Raw genomic sequence first — 11,533 nt, 5'->3', positions numbered from 1 at the left:
GTTTGGGAATATCGGGAATATTCAATCTAGTACGAGTAGCCAATCAGAAAGCAGCGCGCTAATGTTAAAAATCGAGAAAATAACTCTTTTGAGACATTTGCCGGGAAGAACTCCTCTGGTTCGAGTTGCCGCAAGTCGTCGAAATGTCAGTAAAGCAAATATATTACTCAGAGAAATATTACGACGACGTATTCGAGTACAGGTAAGGATGTTACCAACTCGCTGCTTTATCTCCTCATTCTGTGGCTTGTAAGCTGGTTTTAAAGTGAAAATGGACACAGCTTACACATCTTTGCAAATTTTACTTTTTACCTGCATGCTCCTATTTCAAACGTATTGGTTTTCTCTCTAAACCTCCATGCTGCAATTTTGTAGCTGAAGAGGCACCAAATAATACTCTCTTTTTACTGTAAACTATCCAGTCTTCGTTTAATTTTTAGCAATAAATAACTGCCGTTTCAAGTCTTGTGTTGCTAAGAGTGGATCAGTTCAGGTGAAGGTTCGTTAAAAACATGGCGACGTTTCCTTTTTCACGTTGCCTCGCAAGAATGTTAGGTTTTTCGTTAAGCCCGACTTGTGTTGATTATTCAGTGCTTACTTTTCTAGACATGTCCTGTTACCGAAGGAAATAGCTAAGCTTGTCCCCAAACGGCACCTTATGTCAGAAACTGAATGGCGAAGTCTTGGTGTTCAACAATCTCAGGGTTGGGAACATTACATGAAACATGACCCTGGTAAGTTTGAAGTTAAGTTTCAAAACGTGCATGTACTCCACTGCCTTTCTTGGTGGTGGCTCATAATTGATTTCAGTGCCTCTATGAACACGAAACAACCCACAGTCTGGTAGGTCGACATTCACTTGCAAATTGTGACGTTCATCCTCGCTGAATTTTTTTAAAACTTTGAAAATTAGCTAGGAGAGCTCTTTTCGTGATTAGTGACTGCCAATAGTATGCTCTCTCCTCTTCTTTTTCTGTTACAGATTCCATGCAATAACACCCACTTTACAGAGGCAAACATTAAAATCTTTGGCTGTATTTACGAGATTTATGAATACGTGAATATTCCTCCAAAATGTAGCTTTAAATTACGAAAAAAAAAAAAAGAAACTGCCTTTTTATGGTCGTGGGTATGTGCTTGCTTCTCAGTAATACAAAACTCTGTTAATATGAACAATATTTCACACCATCAGTTTACCAATTTTTTTTGTGTTGAATGATGTACTGTTTGGGTCCGTTACCCTCTTGATGTGTGGTTCTTTTCCATATTTAGTTCTTAATTGTTAAATCTATAGAAGAGACTTACTTCATGTGATCAAGTAAGTATTGAAAAAACCTTTACTTTACTGGAGTTGAAAGTTTGATCACAATTTTTTAATTAAATTCTTCAGACTTCCTTTTTTTTCTATTGCTTAAATTGCAGTATATCTGCAAGGATTATTTGTTTGTTCAATTAACAAGTTTGTGGGATCCATTGAAGTGAGTTATTAGTGTTGTAAGGGTCTTTTGAAGCTTTAAAAATCAGGGGAGCTGGGTTCATTCAAAGTTCTACTTATGATTGTCTGTGTGCTTTCAGAGCCTCACATTTTGTTATTCAGAAGAGAAAGGACTGACCTATGCAAGAATTAAAACACAAGCATCCCATTGTATTAACTGTTAATGGAATGAAGCTGGAACATTGTACTTGTCTAAGGCTTGTCTCTGCATTCAAAATAACAAATTTCATGATATGAAGATTATGATGTCAATTTCCAGAGTTCATTTGAATTGTTCAATTATACAAATGTAATTGATTATTTGTTTCATAAATTTATAGTTCAGATAAATGAGTTCCAGGAACTTTATAGTGTACAACATAATTTATTCACTTCAAATTAATTATTTGACAGCACTTTTGAGCTTCTTTACATAAAATGTACTGCTTGCTTAGCTTGCTGCATTAAAGGAAGAACAAATGTAAATCTAATGATTAAATTTTGTTCAGAGTTTTGCATACCTTTTTTTGCATGTCTAAAGGCCATCATAAATGCCATTGATGGATAAATTGAAGTTTTTATCTATCTTTGAAGTGCAAGTTGTGAAAATGTTTGTTTGGCTGCAAAGGAACTCACTGTCTATTGAGTTTTGAAGCAGTCATGCTCTCGACAACTTTTGGCCCCTTTTCATGAGCCAAGGTTGAATCACTACAACCAGTTGACAAGGCTAAAAATGAACCTTTGACATTATTTGGGTTGCCAGTCTGCACTTGCTCAAGGTTTGCTATGAGCCTGACTTTACTGAGCCTAAAACCCAAACTCAGGAAAACCAGAATATATACTGAATGCAAATAATTTTTATGGTGTCCAATTTGAATTACCATTGTTCTGGACTGACTAGCCTCCCACACTTGTAATAATCCTTTTGTGTTTCCACGTGAAGACAAGGCTGGTCAGTCCAGAACAATGGCAATTCAAATTGGACGCCATATTTGCATTCAGTGTACGCAGGCAACGAAACTTACAAAGTCCAATTTGATTGAATGGGGGCAGGCCACGATGCACAAATAGTAATAAAAAAGATAAAACAAACCTGGTCATTGACACATGTGTATGAGCAAGTTATGAAAAGAAACTCTTCTTTCCAGCTGGTTTAAAGCAGTCTGCAAGATTTACCTGACAAGGTGGGCTGACAACTGTTAGTATTGACAATGAAAGGTTTCATCTCTACTGTCATAATGAAGTCCCTAGATTACCAAAACTGACTTCTTTGTAGGTCCAATCAGTTTCATTAGCTTTTTTGGATCTTCGACTTCTATAAATTAGCTATTGTTGCATTTACTTTTTTGGATAATCAGTTCTTGCTTGTCACTGAAACTTTTTGATAAATTTCGAAGGAAACATGCTCGTGCGATCCAAATATTTAAACTTTGAACTGAGACGTGTGTTTGTAAAACTGGACCATATCTTTGGAAAATATTGAAATGCAGGAAAGGAGCTTAACTTTCTTTCTAATTCTACGATGCCCTGCTTCCCATTAAGAAAAATACGGTGATCATGTTTCTCATCTTAACCAGCGTTGTAATGAAAACTTTGATTCTGAAGGAATAAAGAGCAAACATCTAACAGCCCAGAGGAAGACATGTGCTGCAAAAGTACACTTAAATCGCAGACATCTTTAACAACGACCACCTGTTGATTTGATGGGTACTGTTTCAGAATACTGGCTTTTCTCTAGTCCCTGGCTGACGTCCCTCAAAAGCAGAAAGTAAGAAAAGAGAAGACCAAACTTGAGATGTTTTCAAAAATTATTTTTAAAAGTCGTTCCTTTGTCACGCTATGCCTTGCGTTACAAATTGCTTCAACGACGGAAGACTGGGTTAGAAAAACATGAACCAATCAAATTGCGCAATCCTTTTTTACTTTCGGCCAATCACAACAAAAGTTCGCATTCATTACTTTTCAAATCCTTGCAACCGTTGTCGACTCTCAGTTGTAACCGATCTTCACTTCTTTTGCTGCTTCGCCTCGTTCCTTGCTTTCGCCATTAGTAATTTCGTGCAGAATGTCTGTAAAAGATATTTATTACTCTCCAAGATACGCCGACGACGCAGGTGAATACGAATTTAGGTAAGACTTGAAAATCTGGCTTAGTTACTGGTAATGTTTACACAGTTGCTTTGCTGTGATTTCGAAATGCTAAGTTTCAGCTGCACCGTCAAATTTACAAATAGAGTCAGCTTCGTCCTAACAACATGCTCTTTTTTATATGTACCTTCAAGACATGTTATCTTACCAAAGGACATCGCCAAGAAAGTTCCTCAAAGGCTTATGTCAGAGCCAGAATGGCGAAATTTGGGGGTTCAACAATCGCAGGGATGGGTACATTACTTGAGACACGGACCAGGTAAAAAGCTTCAATAAAGTTTGTAACGGTTTTAGGAATATGGAAAAAAAAAAGGAATGCTTATCGCCTGTAACTTGTCTTTGATTATGTTTCAAATCCACTTGTTTTATGGACAGTCGTAACTAGTACATGCGTGGAATGAATTAGGAATCTCTCCGCCATCGTTATCACTTTAGTATGTTCTTGTTGAACTTTTTGTTTTTTGCAAGCACAAGCAGAATACAAAATTAGGCCTTAGGGTAATCAAAAAATAATATAAGGGAACAGTCAACAACATGTTTAAACTCCAAAAAATTCCACAATATGTTAGTTACATACATAAGCTTTATTTATCCTCGGATTTCAATCTTGCTTACAAGCAAGTATCTCCGATCCTAAGTATTAATTTTAAAAGTTACAGCAAGAGCAAGGCTAAAAAGATAAAAAAAATAATTCATAATATAATAATCATTAATATAATAATATAATGTAACATTAACAGAAACCGTGCACTAGCAGTTGAAAGGAATACGTGAAAAATTCTAACCCATATTCTTTGCTTTTCTGCACAGAACCACATATACTCTTATTCAGGAAGAAAGTGAAGTAAGAAGCCTACCTCGGGATATATATTGTACAGACACTTATGAAATTCATTCAAGTCAGATTTAAAATGTAATGATAACAGTTGGATTCACGTTATAATGGACTCTGTCTACACGAACAACACGATCAAGCGCTTCAAAAATCGTAAAAGGACTACTTCAGATTTAATAATAATAATGTTGTCAATGGCTGCTTCTCCAGGGTGATTGTGGGCTTGTTGATATCACTTTGTAAATATTTATATGCAATTTTTTTTACACTGTGAATGTCTTAGATAGCTAAATTTGTGCATAATTGTTTTCAATTTACCTTGATGTTGGTAAAATGCTCATTGCTTGACCTTGTTACAATGTTCTTGCTTCAAATTTTTCCTGTGGCTCACTCAGAAAAACATGCCATTTTTTAATTTTTACTCTAAACAACATTTTAATGAGGTTTTGTTTTCAATATGATAACTCTAAACAAGATTTGCATAACATGTAACAACTAGTTTAGTACCTATTAAATAAGTTTCTGTGGTCAAAAATCCTCTGATCATTGATTTTATTAAAATTTAGAAACTAAAAATAGCAGGTAAGGTGTCAACACCTCACTGCTAGACATGGCTGGGCATTTTATTTTGTCTAGCTACCTGTGCACAGAGCATGAAAATACAACACCTTTCAACTAGGGGAAAAGTTGTCTCATTTATTGACAGTTAGTGAATTTTTATCTGAGTAAGGGGAGTGGAAGAAGTGTTCACCTCATTCTTTTTCATTCACTAAAAAAAAATTAAACAAAAACAAGAGGGGAGAATGCAATACAAAGCACTGACTTCAAATAATTTTTATTGGATGTGTTGTTAATTATGAGTTCTGATGACAGTACACCAATACTTCAGATCCAATGCGACCCCCTGGGAAATGGGTGTGGAAAAATCTTGCACACTGCAACAACGGAAAAAAATGCATTTCATTCAAAATAATTTGAATATATCAACAAAGTTGAAATGGTAAATTGGCCACTATTACGATTATAAAAGCTGACGTTTCGAGCGTTAGCCCTTCGTCGGAGTGAATCAATGAATCGCTCCGACAAAGGGCTAATGCTCGAAATGTCAGCTTTTATAATCGTAACAGTGGCATTTCATTCAGGATTGACTGCTTCAAATGAGTCTTTCACTTCAAGGGTGTACTTTTTGCAAAAAAAAAAAAAAAGGGCCACAAAGATTTAAAGATCATGCACAACATATGACATTATGTTTCATCATAACAAGAAATGTCAACTTAACAAAAAGAAACAATACAGTTTTCAGAATGCTGATTAAGCAAGATAAACTTTATAAATGTTGATTACTATTACATTTACTTAATTTTTTTTTCAGAAAGCTTTTTAACTATTTATTCTAATCAAGGACTCTTGTTGAGGGCTATGTGATGTGGAATAGGAAGGGATATCTATGAAATACTACATAGCTGGCAAATAAGTATGATGCAAGTATCAGAAATTTAAGATTACATATAGTTTGGTTGTCAAACGAGGTCACCTCTTTGTAATGAAAATGCTCCAACCACTTTGATATACTCTACAAAGAAAAAAAAAACTTAAAATTAGCAAAGACACAAAAACCTATAACAATAAAAAGGGGGAGGGTTCTAAAGAGCAGTAGTACTGAGGTTGGTGGTGACTTACTGTCCAGTAAAAAAGAAGAAAACCTAAATTGTTAGCTGACGATTGGGAATTTTTACAAATTAAACCTTGAACCAGGGTTTGTGAAGGAAAAGATGATGAAACCATTTTTACTCTTCCCAAACCAGATGAATTCTTTTGCACTCAACAACAAATTTAAAGTGCACCTAAACCCAAAATTTTTTTTTTGCTTGACAAAATAAGCTTATTTTTTGGAGTATTTCTGTGCAAAAATTTTTTAATTTGCTCAAATCTTTAATTTTCTATGCCCAGTCAAAATACGGAAAATCGGCCGCCATCTTGCCCCATGACCGAGTTTAAAGAAGAATGGCTCTAGCGGGTAATGTGACGTCAAATCGAGAACACGAAAGTCTGCATCTCACACATTTTCACTTGTTTGGGAAGATTGTCATCGATATTGTCCGAAATATGCCGACTAGGTGTGTTGTATGAAGAATGTATGAAGCATGATACCCTCTTGCAAATTTTGCACGTTGCTACATCCTTCTACAACACACTTAGTCGGCATATTTTCGGACAATTATTGACTACAACCTTCCCAAACAAGTGAAAATGTGTGAAATGCAGACTTTCGTGTTCTCGATTTGACGTCACATTACCCACTAGAGCCATTCCTCTTTAAACTCGGTCATGGGGCAAGATGGCAGCCGATTTTCCGTATTTTGACTGGGCACAGAAAATTGAAGATTTGAGCAAATAAAAAAAATTTTGCGCAGAAATACTAAAAAAAATAAGCTTACTTCGTTAAGCGAAAAAAATTTTTTGGTTTTAGGTGCACTTTAAGACCATGTGATAGGTAGGCAGCAGTAAGAGTGATCAATATAAACCCTTTTAATCTCATCAAAGCCTTCATTTAGTTCAGGCCTCTTTTCTGCAATTATTTAAATTGCAGCACACTTGTGACTCACAATCATTTCTTTACTTTATTATATCCATTTTGAAATCACTGGTGGTCCCTGTAATCGGATTGGCTCTAATTGGTGTGATTTATTCGTGAATTGCACCATTTTTTGCTCTAAATCGCATCATTTTATGCTTGACTGAGTTTTTGACACATGACGTCAAAGTCTTTCTGTTTTGCATACAAAATAAGATGTAAAAGCATTTCTGCTTCCACTTTTTATTTAAAAACTGGCTCAGTACTGCATCAATAAAATATTTGAATTGACCAAGTCCTGTATTTGGGTGCTTTCAAAATGGATGTAATAAAGTGGTAACTGAACCTTGCATCATGCAATTTTTGTCTGAAATCATACTTGTGATTTCAAATCGAACTCGCGCTGCGTGCTCATTCGATTTTGAAATCATGCATATGATTTCAGCCCAAATTGCACTCCACTCAGTTCAATTACCATTATAAATCAACATCCACAGGTCATTTTAAATTTATCTTTGAAAAGGTTGTGATCAGATTCTTCTACAGAATAGAAGAAACCTCTAAGATGTGCCTTACTCTCAACACGTGACTTTGTAGTGCCGTAGGTAGTAGCACCAAATGAGTATCTATGAGGCACAGGTTTGAATCCCATCAAAGCCTGAATTTTTTAGGTTTCTTTTCCACCCTTTAACCCCCAAGATCTGATTGTAAATTCTCCCCTATAGCTGCTACACATTTCCTTGTAAGTAAGTTACAAGAATTTGGTATTGGATGAAGATAATTTCTTCCTGATACATTTTGAACATCCTGAAGAGATGTTTTATAATGGTAATTGAACTGAGTGGAGTGCAATTTGGGCTGAAATCATACACGTGATTTGAAATCACAAGTATGATTTCAGACCAAAATTGCACGACATGAGGTTCAATTACCACTTTATTACATCCATTTTGAAATTGCCCAAATACAGGACTTGGTCAATTCAAATATTTTATTGATGCAGTACGGAGATGGTTTTTTAATAAAAAGTGGAACTGGAAATGCTTTTACATCTTATTTTGTATGCAAAACAAAAAGACTGACGTCATGTGTCAAAAACTCAGTCAAGCATAAAATGATGCAATTTAGAGCAAAAATCGTAAGATTTGTGAATAAATCGTACCAATTAGAGCCAATCAGATAACAGGGACCACCAGTGATTTCAAAATGGATGTAATAAAGGGAGAAGTTACATGTTAATCACCTCTGGGAGTTAAACGGTTAAATTGTAGCACATGATGATCATTGCTTTACTTGATACACAGTCACCTTCACAATGGTTCAGGATTGCAACAATACAACCCCAGCTATGTGAAAGGTTATTACTGAACTAACAAATAAGGATTCATTTTGCCCTAGAAGAAAAATGAACTAACTTGTAAAAGCACATTGAACAGGACAAGGTGTGATGGAAGGTGGTGAGGTTCACCCTGGTGACCTGAGGGGATTCTGTGGTCCCTGAATTGTTCTGATAGCCATGATGTGGGATGTCTGTAAAACTGATCAGCTTCATCAATATATCCTGGCTCTGCACTTGGGGGACATTCTAAAAACCTCATGCTTATGTTTCTGTGCACAAAACTATCAAACAAAACCTGTTATTCAATGAGCTGTTAAGTTTATATTCCACTACAACCTAAGATAAAGTTAGTGAAGTAAACTTCTGCCTTAGGTAGGTTCAATCAACATCTTACAAGAGTTATGTTCCCTCTACATCCTGGAGCTCAGAAACTTTTACACAAGCTTGAAGACTCACCTTCATGGGACCTTTCCAACTTCATCAAATTCCTTTGATAAGGTTGGTCATAAAAAACTTTTTAAAAAAATAATGTACCTAGTTTTGAATGGTGCTAACTTTTTTAAAAAGAATGCCACTAACTCATAACTACTGTCATACGTCAAATATAATTCTTGTGCAATGCTTTTGTTTAATGGAGAATATTGTATTGATCACAAGCAGGTAAATGAGAAAAATTATGAAGTTTGGAACCAAATGGTCCCTATCTTGCTTGTAAGCCAACAAAATGTTTTGAACTCCTATTTTTGTCATGTCTATTGACCTAAAGCTTGGAATAAGGTAGTTAAGACACTAAAGATAAGGACAGAATCTACCACTACATGCACAAAAAAAAAAAAGAGTTGAAAACAGTTTCAAAGGAGCAACCATCAAAATCTGCAGAAAATACCTATAAAATGGCGTTGAATGGCATGGCATCAGAAATAATACAGACATGTCATTAGTGTTTCTCAGTTTGGAGCTTTCGCTTTGAATGTACTCCATCACATCAATTGTTCCCTTTTGGTGAACAGTGCTGGTGTATATGGCCAATGGAATACTTGTTAGTACTAAAAATAGTACCATCATCTTTGCTTTCCAGCCAGATTTCACCTTCCTTGAAAAACCATCTTCAAATGCATGATCCTTTTTCTCACATTGATATCCAGAAAGGAAGCTTAGAAAGAACCCACAGTAGCACATGGCCAAAGGGACCACGGGAAAAATGAACCTAAATTCCTTGTGTCCCAAGAAACTGTAAGTAAAGTGCAAACCATAGTTTATGTTCTTATCTGGTATCAGATAATACAATTGATCCTGCTGACTAATCAGTCAAATGTGAGAGTTAAATCATGATGGTTTACTTTTCACTCAGTACAGTTGATAGCAAACACTCCCAATATTTTGTCAAGTTTTCATGGGAAAGACTTACAAAAAGGAATGATTCAAAGCTCTCTTTCTATTTGTGACAAACCTGTAGACGATGATGCTCCACAAGATTAGCAAAGCCAAGGTTTGCTGCTTTTGGGAAGCTTTGTAAACACCACCAAAAAATGGAATCAAGTGTGTAAACATCACAGCAGGAAATCCTTGAGTAAAATACCTGAGAAATATGTAGCTATTAGCCAATGCAGAAGCAGAATTTTGGAACAAAACTCACATATTGTACCCTACAAAAAGAGCTCCCTTCCCTTCAAGGAAAGAACTGCTCCAAGCTAGAGAAGTGAGTCCAGTTGTTACCTACCAGTGCCATGGATGACTTCCATAAAATGTTCCCATATCAGTAATGACATTAAATTTGACAAAGTTGAGTTCCACCAGTGTCCACTTGCCACAACACCAACTGTTTACAATGAGGGACCATAAAATTGCCAGACATCCAATAGGAGAAATACAGCTAACGATAAATGATAATTTGTCGGGCAATGAAAATAAATAAAAAGCACACAGTGGAATCCACATGACTGCAGCTGTTGGTCTGATGATACAAGAAATCGCCGCAACAGAGAGAGATTTGAAAGTTTGTTTAATGCCATCTTTTTGGCCACCGCAAGGCCAGTAATAAAGAGCCATTGTTGTTAGTACGGTTTCCAATGAATTTGTCAGCGTCCTAGTCACGCAGTAAAGTGTAAACCACGAGATCAAGTAGCAAATGAGTGTCCATCTCGCAGTTTGTAGATCGAACCTCTTTGCTGCTAATTTGTACAAAAACAAGTCGCCGAACGATGCAAAACATGCCTGCATCACCCTGGGAAGAACAACAAGGAACTTAGCGGTATCAATGCCAAATAAGGCCAAGAGCTTGTAACTTGTTGCAAAGATCAGAGGAAAAGTCCAGCCTCTAAGGCCCTCTTTCCATTCCCATGTCAAGTATCCATATCCAAATACAACTCTATGGGCAACTTCAGGCCCTTGCCAAAATTCATCAGGGACGAAAAATGTCTTGATTACCAAGGCATTAATGATCCTGAACATGAGTAATGCTGGAAACAGCCAATTGTCTGACCGGTAAATAACATTTGAAGATACCAAAGCGACTTCTCCCTGGTCGATGGAAGATGGCCTCTCTGATTCCTTACCCATTTGAGTCCGTTTTCTTCTTGTTAGCTCAGGTCCTCCGATTTCTTCGACCTCCATTTCCACCTTAGCCATCAAATTCAACAAGGCATCCGTACAGTGTGGAGCCCAGTCATAACTCTATCGCTAACGAGTAACGCCTGATGGTTTTTGACAGACCCTAGCTAAAGATCTCACCCTAAAATGGTGCTTTCTTTCATAAGAAGCATCGGAAGAATGCCTTTACATCAGTTATTTTTAGTTACTTTGGTCGGAGTTACGAGCGGTGTATATATCTACAAACCTTTGCTCGAGAGATACGTGAGTGAACATGGTATAAAGAAAGAAGATAGCGCCACTACTGTGAAAGCTCAAGCTTCAGTCGAGACAAAGAGTACAACGCCGGCCCAAAAGCGAGATCTTCTCAGTGAGAATACTGCAAAAGAAAAAGCATAGGAAGAAAAAACGTCTGAAAAGTAAATTTACCCTTCTTAAGTCGCTTGCTGAAAAGGATTGTGCAGTGCTATGTTTCCAAGAATTTAGCTGGTTTGAATCAAGGTGGGCTGCCGGAGACTTCTTTTCCGACAATGTCATCGTAAAGCTGAATTCTACGATCCTAAGCCCACTTCA

General features: G+C 36.5%; 3 protein-coding genes across 4 annotated transcripts; 2 read left to right on the top strand and 1 right to left on the bottom strand.

Annotated features, from left to right (window-relative positions):
• The first annotated feature begins 39 nt into the window (after nt 1–39).
• On the top strand, nt 40–1,997 carry LOC111333846 (cyclin-dependent kinases regulatory subunit). The gene is made up of 3 exons (XM_022939477.2): nt 40–202; nt 607–734; nt 1,576–1,997. The coding sequence occupies exons 1-3, from the start codon at nt 144–146 to the stop codon at nt 1,626–1,628; spliced, it is 240 nt and encodes a 79-aa protein (XP_022795212.1). The 5' UTR covers nt 40–143; the 3' UTR covers nt 1,629–1,997.
• A 1,446-nt stretch (nt 1,998–3,443) lies between these two features.
• Nucleotides 3,444–4,992, top strand: LOC111333844 (cyclin-dependent kinases regulatory subunit 1). The gene is made up of 3 exons (XM_022939476.2): nt 3,444–3,604; nt 3,757–3,881; nt 4,433–4,992. The coding sequence occupies exons 1-3, from the start codon at nt 3,540–3,542 to the stop codon at nt 4,468–4,470; spliced, it is 228 nt and encodes a 75-aa protein (XP_022795211.1). The 5' UTR covers nt 3,444–3,539; the 3' UTR covers nt 4,471–4,992.
• LOC111333843 (GPI alpha-1,2-mannosyltransferase 3) lies at nt 4,188–11,444 on the bottom strand. 2 transcript variants are annotated; one of them, XM_022939475.2, is made up of 6 exons: nt 10,092–11,444; nt 9,822–9,950; nt 9,258–9,602; nt 8,448–8,652; nt 5,992–6,030; nt 4,188–5,392 (listed from the first exon to the last, which is right to left on the bottom strand). In XM_022939475.2, exons 1-6 carry the CDS (start codon nt 10,997–10,999, stop codon nt 5,312–5,314), a joined length of 1,707 nt encoding a protein of 568 aa, XP_022795210.2. In that variant the 5' UTR covers nt 11,000–11,444; the 3' UTR covers nt 4,188–5,311. The 2 variants fall into 2 exon arrangements, with proteins under 2 accessions (XP_022795210.2, XP_022795209.2); XM_022939474.2 differs by having other exon boundaries at nt 4,188–6,030.
• Between the last annotated feature and the right edge of the window lie 89 nt (nt 11,445–11,533).

This window comes from Stylophora pistillata, chromosome 4 (genome assembly GCF_964205215.1).
Source record: "Stylophora pistillata chromosome 4, jaStyPist1.2, whole genome shotgun sequence".
Taxonomy (NCBI): Eukaryota; Metazoa; Cnidaria; class Anthozoa; order Scleractinia; family Pocilloporidae; genus Stylophora; species Stylophora pistillata.
This window is presented reverse-complemented; position numbering and strand designations above follow the sequence as displayed.

Bases quoted from the DNA above. Each gene is read 5' to 3' on its own strand.
- LOC111333843 (XM_022939474.2), bottom strand. From the start codon at position 10,999: ATGGCTAAGGTGGAAATGGAGGTCGAAGAAATCGGAGGACCTGAGCTA. The intron at 9,951-10,091 runs GTAGGTAACAAC...CATATTTCTCAG, and splicing joins GGAAGTCATCCATGGCACTG to GTATTTTACTCAAGGATTTC. The intron at 9,603-9,821 runs GTTTGTCACAAA...CTTTACTTACAG, and splicing joins TGGAGCATCATCGTCTACAG to TTTCTTGGGACACAAGGAAT.
- LOC111333846 (XM_022939477.2), top strand. From the start codon at position 144: ATGTCAGTAAAGCAAATATATTACTCAGAGAAATATTACGACGACGTA. The intron at 203-606 runs GTAAGGATGTTA...TTACTTTTCTAG, and splicing joins GACGACGTATTCGAGTACAG to ACATGTCCTGTTACCGAAGG. The intron at 735-1,575 runs GTAAGTTTGAAG...GTGTGCTTTCAG, and splicing joins TTACATGAAACATGACCCTG to AGCCTCACATTTTGTTATTC.
- LOC111333844 (XM_022939476.2), top strand. From the start codon at position 3,540: ATGTCTGTAAAAGATATTTATTACTCTCCAAGATACGCCGACGACGCA. The intron at 3,605-3,756 runs GTAAGACTTGAA...TGTACCTTCAAG, and splicing joins GCAGGTGAATACGAATTTAG to ACATGTTATCTTACCAAAGG. The intron at 3,882-4,432 runs GTAAAAAGCTTC...TTTTCTGCACAG, and splicing joins TTACTTGAGACACGGACCAG to AACCACATATACTCTTATTC.